We start from the raw sequence: 8,495 nt of genomic DNA, 5'->3' as shown, positions 1-8,495 counted from the left end.
GTGAATTATACTGACAAGTATAAGATAAAAATTCCAACAAAATGTATTTTTCTCAGCAATACTCACATCCTGTACTACCAAATAACTATTATTATTTAAATGGTGAAAAGCTAGGAACAGTGGAATAATGGATTTCTACAAAGTTTTACAAATAACAAAGAACAGTACAGCAAAGGAACAGGCCCTTCAGCCCACCAAGCCTGCAATGACCCATGACACCTTTCGAAACTCAAAACCTTTTGCCTGTATGTAGTCTGTATCCCTCTATTCCCTGCGTATTCATGTATCTGTCAAGATGCCTCTTAAATGTTGTTATTGTGTTGTATTTGCTTCTACCACCTCCCTGGCAGTGCATTGCATGAATCTATGTGCAACACTTACCTCTCACATCTCCTTTAAACTTTCCCCCTTTTACCTTAAACTTATGTCCCCTAGTAATTAACATTTCTACCCTGGGACAAAGAGTCCATCTATCCATTCTATCTGTGCCTCTCATAATTTTGTAAACTTCGATCAGATTGCCTCTCAGCCTCTGAAATTTCAGTGAAAATAAACCAAGTTTGTCCAATCTTGACATGCCAACTTTTGTACTTTATGCCCCAACCGATGAACATATGCCTCCTTTCCCACCTCATTCACTTGTGTTGCCACTTTCAGGGAACAGTGGACCTGTACGTCCAGATCGCTCTATATGTTAATGCTTCTAAGGATTCTGCCATTTACTGTATACTTCCCTTTTGCATTAGACCTTTCAAAATGCATCACTTCACATTTGTCTGTATTAATTTCCATATTCCATTTCACTGCCCTAGTCTCCAGCCTACCCATACCCTGTTGTATCCTCTGTAGATCAAAGTATAGAGTATAAAAACAGAAAAAGCTGGAAAACCCAGCAGGCCTGACAGCCTGGGAAAGAGAAACAGAGTAAATGTTTTGAGAACTGTCAAATCCAATTTGAGAGATATACTGATGGAAGAAAAAGTCTCTCTTCCACAGTAATGTTCAGAGCTCTAAGTTGACTGCAAACAATTAGTTGAAGAAACCTTGCTGCTGCAATTAATGACTGATGATCTTACATTTGAAAAGGACATGGGAGAGAGAACAAAATTTTAATTTAAGTTCATTGATGACCATCATACAGAAGCAAGTCCTTGTTATTTATATTGATCACTTGCAAAATGATGAAGGCCCTCACAGGGAAGTAAATTGATCTAGCACTAAGCCTGCAGATTACAATGTCAGGCCAGACCTTCTTATAAATCTATTTACTCATTAATAAAGAGTTGCAGCAATGTTGTCTATGGAGAGTTCTGAGGAAGTCATTTTAAAATTAAAACATTAACTCTGTTTCTTTCTCCCTAGATGCTGCCAGACCTTCTGAGTTTTATACTTCAAGTTTCCATCGTCCACAGTATTTTGCTTTTGTTTTAGTGATTAATTCATTGTCACTTATTTTCTAAAAAAGCCCATCTTAAAGAGGTTCATTGCTTACCATTTCCCTAATGATGATAGGCAAGATGTTTACCGAAACCTGTTTTCATAGCCATATCTCCTTCCTCAGAGATAACCCAATTTACCCCATTTGAATTCCAAGTGAAGTTCAATCCTTTGTGTTTTGATTCCACCCAGGAGTACAGGTATTCTCTGAGACACAATATTCCTCGGAGCACTGTTCTTGCTATATACTGAGATCTACACTTAGGGCCATGAGACATCAAATGCATATACTTCACTTCTCCCTTCATCAGCAACAACTCACCAAAATATAGAAGTCAGTTACAATGAAATATCAAAAAGTGAAGGACATAGAAGGGAGGTTTTACTGCAATTATATTAAGTCCGAATTAGACCCCATTTGGATCACTATGTATAATAATGTTGTTAACGTTCTTTAGAAATGGTATACTGGCTTTAGCAACAGTAACGTGCATATTGACCAGAATGTTGCCAGGATCTTGTGTGTTACATTATGAGCAGAGAAAAACAGGAAAGGAGCCAGGTTATTCAGATGAGAAATTAAGAAACAGAAATGATGATAGAACAATGGAACTCTCACCAAAAAAGCTGTAGATATGGGCTCAATTAATTATTTTAAATCAGAGATCTTTTCCATCAAGCTTTTTGTCTCTCCAACAAATAAGTTGGTAATGATGGATTGATGGCATTTTTTATGAGATGAGGCAGTTTTCACAAGTCCAATGATATTTTCTAATTTTTCTCAAATCATTCTTGAATTATAGTTAGTTTATTTGAGAGATCCAATCGTACGTCATTAGGACATTGAAAGAATACTACAACAAGGTGACTGAAATTCAGAAAGATAATACTAAAACAAAAGATAGCCCAATGACCGCGAAACCTATTAATAAAAGGAGGATACAACAGATTGGATAATAAATTGCCTAAATAATAGAAAATGAAAAGTTTTCAACAGTGATTATCGTTGGAGCATGACAGATGTGTTGGATGGAGGCCATCTGCTGTTTATAAGTAATTTTGATGAAGGAAAGTATTAAAAAAGAATGTGTGTGTTTGAAATGTTTGAGTAAAGATATAAGTAAGGTGAAGCAGGACAAGGAATGGCATAATATTAATCAGTTATTAATATATTCATCACAATACAGTACAATAGTTGTAAAAGCAAACACAATACAACTATTGGCTTTGATAAGAATGATTTTCATATGCTAAGATGATATCAAACATTTGGAATTGTGCACTGTTATGATTATAATACTAATAAAAAGAAACTGAGAAGTGACATGAATGATGCAAGTGCAAAAAAGTTGATTGCAGGGAGTCAATTTAAAAATTGGCCAGCCCTTCTGTCACACACAAGTTGCTGGTATAATTGGCTGATGCAACTAGATTGTGTGGAGTTGACTAAATTAAATCATTTTCCTATTCTGTTATCTTGTAGAAGCGACAAACCCTTGGGACAAGGAATTTGATGTGCAGTGCCTTTTAAATGGTAGTTGCATTTAATTTGATGTTGCTCTATTTTGAATGGCTTTTAAAAAAAAACATTGATGTGATGAAGGCATCACTGGCAAAGCAAACATTTAATGCCCATTCCTAATTGGCTTTGACAAGCTACCTTCTTGAATTGCTGCAGTCCATATGATGAAGGTATTCAGTGCTGCTAAGGAAGATGTTCTGGGATCTTGATCCAGTAACAATGAAGGAACAGCTATTTACTTTCAAACTAACAGATTACTGATTGAAGGGAACTTGCAGATAGTGGTATTCACCTTTACCCCATCTTCTAGATGGCACAGATCACAGGATTTGAAGGTTTCTTATGAAGAAGCTCAGTTGAGTTGCTGCAGTGCACTTTGGATACAGTCCAAACTGCTACAAAGTTGCAATGGAGGGGCAGGGTATGTTTTGTTTAAGGTGATGACCTGGGTGCTGATCAAGTGGGCTACTTTGGCTCTGATGATGTTGAACTACTTAAATGCTGTTGGAACAGCACTAATCCAGGTGAGTGGAGAATTCCATCACACTTCCAATTTAAGTCTGATAAATGGTGGAAGGCCTCTGTGGAGTCAGGTGTTAGGTCACCTTTTGCAGGACACCAAGCTTCTGACCTGCCCTTGTTTCCACTGGAATTTTGTGGCTGATCCTGTTCAAGGTCAATGGCTATTGCCAGGACTATGATGGTGAAGGATTTACTGACAGTAATGTCACTAAAGTCATAGGGAAAGGGTTATACTCTCTCTGGTTGAAGACGATCATTGCTTGCCATTTGTGTGGCACAACTTTTACTTGCCACTTATCAGTTTAAACCTGGATGTCAGCTGGGTCTGGCTGCATGAATGGATTGCTTCCTTATCTGTGGAAGAGCAAATGGAATGGAACATGTTACAATCATCAGTGAATTATCTGATTTGTGATAGAGGGAAGGCCACTGATGAACTTGGTTTAAGATGGTGGGGCCTTGGTTGAGGAGCTCCTGAAAAAAATGTCCTGGAGCTGAGATGACTGGCCTCCAACAACCACAACAGAGATCACAGCCTGGTAATATTGCAGAAAGTAAGTCATTTCCTGACTGCCTGAAATCTGTTCCCCATATAAGTCACAAGTAAGGAGTATGATGGAATACCATTCACTTGCCTGGGTGAGTGCAGCTCCAATAATATTCAAGAAGCTTGATACTATCTAGGACAAAGCAGCCCAATTGATTGGTGCCACATGTGCAAATATTCACCTCATCCACCACAGACTCTCACTAGCAGCAGTGTGTATTATCTACAACATGCACTGCAGATATTCATCAAAGCTCCTTAGACAGAACCTTCCAAACCCATGACCACTATCATCTAGAAGAACAAAGGCAGCACATACATGAGACCACCACTATCTGCATGTTTCCTTCTCAGCCAATTACCATCCTGACTTGGAAGTATATTACTATGGCTTCAGTGTCGCTGAGTCAAAACCCTGGAACTCCCTCCCTAAAGGCATTATGGATCTACTTACAGCAAATGGACTTCAAGAAGACAATCCACCACTATCTTCTCAAGGCAAACTAGAGATGGGCAATCATGCTGGCCAAGCCAGTGATGCCACATCCCCTAAATGAATGAATAAAACTCCTCTCCGATACATTGACAGGGCGCCCTGAAAGCACAGACTTGCATTGCAGGACATAGTGGCAAATAGTACTGCAAGACTGTAGAAGGGACACAGTATCCACAGATTGGACTAGGCCACATCTCAGGTTCCTTGCTCGATCTGTTACTGAGGCAAAGTGAGGAGTTTTTGGAGCTCCCCAATCCCAAGTGGACACAGTCTATGGGCAAACTAGCTCTCCTTAAAGTCATACTGTTTCCTCTGCCCTGAAAAGCTCCAGGTTGAGAGAGCCACCCATTCTTCACTGGACCCAGCCCATCCCTATGCAGAGGAATTTCAGGCAAAAGCTCCCTATTGTGAGGCAAGAGCTCCAAAGCAGGAGCTTTCATGGGCCACATGGACTGCTACTGACCAACAAACTCACCTATGGGGAAGGGGAAGTGGGGGAATGATGGAAAGACTTAACATCATAGCTGATGTGACCAAGTAGATCAGTCTGCTCATGCATCTGTATTTTATTAGGAAGTCTGCCATATTTACAGACAGAAACCAGAAGAAATCAGCAAAAATACTTGGTGGTTAGACTGAAAACAAGAGAAAGCTATTCTATAACTTTGCTTGAAATAGTTAGGATCCTGGCTAAGATTGATGCATGAAGGTACACGAGAAAGAATTACAATAAAAGATCAAATGGCCATCATTAATCGGGTAAAGTCTCCCTTATTGTCTTACCAGACAACAGAGTGCTCTCTCATCAAACTGAGGTAACTGGTGGTGGTTTAAGCTGAGGGTCACCATGCCTCAGGCAAGGGGTGAGGTTGAGAAGGAGAGTCCATCATGGTAAGTGCAATTGGTGAGGGAATTGAATCTGCTCTGCATTGCAAACCTGTCATCCATGACAAACTGAAATCAGCTCAGCTCTGTCACATTTAAGTCTTATTTTCTTAAGAAACAAACAGTCACCCAGGTGAAAATCCACTGAAGTATTCAGAAGAGAAGTACATTGATTTATGAATCATTCAAGAGTGCAGGAATGTTATTTTATGATAGAAAATCATTACAACCTAGTCAGATTAATGAAGACCACTTGGATAATGGAGTGAGCACTCTTGGCTGAATTAGCTTTTTTTGATCCTTCAATCCTACATGATTAGAACAGAAGTTCTATTCAGGTCTTACAGCCTTTCTATGCAGATTTGAGGTTGAGCTTAAAAAATATCAGTACACAGCCCAAAATTACCTTTATAAATTCAGGACATATTTCCCCAGAATATATCCACCAGAGAATGAGGCTTGGATTTTCACTTATTTATATCTTTCCTCCCAAGCACATCACAGGCACTTTTCACCATTGTTGGAAGCGTTTTTCACTGATGCTGTTGCTCTGTACTGTACTGATGCTTAAATTCTTTCTAATATTATCAGAACTGACAGTTTCAGTTTTGCTTTGCTAATATTAAATATTAGAGAAGACTTAATTTGCAACTGTGGAAATGAATTACATTTGCATAAAGATTTGATTACTGTTGTCAGTTGAGAACAAGACTCGATTCAGATGGCTACGAACTTCAAAGAATTGAGCATCACTTAAAAGTTAGAATTGATCCTTCTTCTTTCAATCTAACGTTGGTTTGTACATTGAAGTACGTTTACATTAAATAGGATGAATCTTCACTGGATCAAGGAAAGTAGCTAGATGCAAAGGAAGGTACTGTTAGTCTTTTCATGATTAGGGGAATATCACACACATTTTATCTGCAATGTTGCACAATCTTACCCCTTGGCCGTGACATTTTGAAGCACATTCTATCACTCCAAAGACACTGATGTTCTGGCACTGTCGATTTAGACAAATCTGAGAAAAAACAAATGTCTACATTAATCTAAACACACATAGAGAAAATTGACTACACAAGTAAATAACAGAGTGGTGCCTCTGATCAACATTTGTGTTACTTTACGTGAAACATTTCTTTTTAATAATTCTTTGTGGTGCAATGTAAATTAATATCCAGTCCTCAGAGATCCCTGTTTAAACTGCAGTGGTCACATCATTTGCTTTAATATGGAAAATGACATAAAATGTCATTCAGTTGTTTCAGCGGCGGGAGTCCGGGAGGAAGTGCGAGGGCAGCCTGGGAAGGTGAGCTTTTCGATTATAAAAGTCTTACCTCGCGTGACTCCATTTTTGGAGTAAGTGAGGTAATATATTTGGGCGGTTGCTTTACCCGAAACACTACCTAGGTAGTGTCTCCCACCCGTCCTCCTCCTCTAACCAGAAAAAAGAGGTTCTGAGCGCTGATTTGGTAAGGCTACTAGTTTTTTTTTTATTTGTCTGTTTGGGAATTCAGAACAGTGGGAATGGATGTTAGGGCAGTTGTATGCTCCTCCAGTAGAATGTGGGAGGTAAGGGTCACCACGAGTGTCCCCACTGACTTCATCTGCGGGAAGTGCACCCAACTCCAGCTCCTCGGAAACCGTGTCAGGGAACTGGAGCTGGAGCTGGATGAACTTCGGATCATTCGGGAGGCTGAGGGGGTAATTGAGAGGAGTTACGGGGAGGTAGTCACACCTCAGGCACAGGAAAAAAGTAGATGGATTACAGTCAGGGGACGGAAAGGGAACAGGCAGACAGTGCAGGGATCCCCTGTGGCCATTCCCCTCAAAAACAAGTATACCGTTTTGGATACTGTTGGGGGGTACGACTTACCAGGGGTAAGCCATGGGGTACAGGTCTCTGGCACAGAGTCTGTCCCTGTTGCTCAGAAGGAAAGTGGGGAGAGGAGGAGAGTGTTAGTCATTGGGGACTCCATAGTTAGGGGGACAGATAGGAGATTCTGTGAGAACGAGAGAGACTCGCGGTTGGTGTGTTGCCTCACAGGTGCCAGGGTCCGTGATGTCTCGGATCGTGTTTTCGGGATCCTTTAGGGGGAGGGGAGCAGCCCCAAGTCGTGGTCCACATAGGCACCAACGACATAGGTAGGAAAAGGGATGGGGACGTAAGGCAGAAGTTCAAGGAGCTAGGGTGGAAGCTTAGAGCTAGAACAAACAGAGTTGTTATCTCTGGTTTGTTACCCGTGCCACGTGCTAGCGAGGCGAGGAATAGGGAGAGAGAGCAGTTGAACACGTGGCTACAGGGATGGTGCAGGAGGGAGGGATTCAGATACCTGGATAATTGGGGCTCATTCTGGGGTAGGTGGGACCTCTACAAACGGGATGGTCTACACCTGAACCAGAGGGGTACCAATATCCTGGGGGGCAAATTTGCTAATGCTCTTCGGGAGGGTTTAAACTAATTCAACAGGGGGATGGGAACCTGAATTGTAGCTCCAGTGTACAGGAGGTTGAGAGTAGTGAGGTCATAAATAAGGTTTCAAGGTCGCAGTGTACCAGCAGGCAGGAAGGTGGTTTGAAGTGTGTCTACTTCAATGCCAGGAGCATCCGGAATAAGGTGGGTGAACTTGCAGCATGGGTTGGTACCTGGGACTTCGATGTTGTGGCCATTTCGGAGACATGGATAGAGCAGGGACAGGAATGGTTGTTGCAGGTTCCGGGGTTTAGATGTTTCAGTAAGATCAGGGAAGGTGGTAAAAGAGGGGGAGGTGTGGCATTGTTAGTCAAGGACAGTATTACGGTGGCAGAAAGGACGTTTGATGACAACTCGTCTACTGAGGTAGTATGGGCTGAGGTTAGAACCAGGAAAGGAGAGGTCACCATGTCGGGAGTTTTCTATAGGCCTCCGAAAAGTTCCAGAGATGTAGAGGAAAAGATTGCAAAGATGATTCTGGATAGGAGCGAAAGTAACAGGGTAGTTGTTATGGGGGACTTTAACTTTCCAAATATTGACTGGAAACGCTATAGTTCGAGTACTTCAGATGGGTCAGTTTTTGTCCAATGTGTGCAGGAGGGTTTCCTGACAC

At 41.2% G+C, this 8,495-nt stretch overlaps 1 protein-coding gene across 1 annotated transcript in view; it reads right to left on the bottom strand.

Moving 5' to 3' along the window:
- Positions 1–5,801: 5,801 nt before the first annotated feature.
- The window catches only part of LOC109928464 (disintegrin and metalloproteinase domain-containing protein 12), a gene marked incomplete at its 5' end in the record, with an annotated part of 66,000 nt that continues 63,306 nt past the window's right edge, over positions 5,802–8,495 (bottom strand). Inside the window, 2 exons of the mRNA XM_048609187.1 lie at positions 5,802–6,267; positions 6,353–6,430. Coding sequence (XP_048465144.1) covers positions 6,247–6,267; positions 6,353–6,430 — 99 coding nt within the window. The remainder of the gene's footprint in view (positions 6,268–6,352; positions 6,431–8,495) is intronic.

This window comes from Rhincodon typus, chromosome 20 (genome assembly GCF_021869965.1).
Source record: "Rhincodon typus isolate 14 chromosome 20, sRhiTyp1.1, whole genome shotgun sequence".
In the NCBI taxonomy this organism is placed as follows: domain Eukaryota; kingdom Metazoa; phylum Chordata; class Chondrichthyes; order Orectolobiformes; family Rhincodontidae; genus Rhincodon; species Rhincodon typus.
Note: the sequence above shows the minus strand (reverse complement) of the source record. Positions and strands in the feature narration are given on the sequence as shown.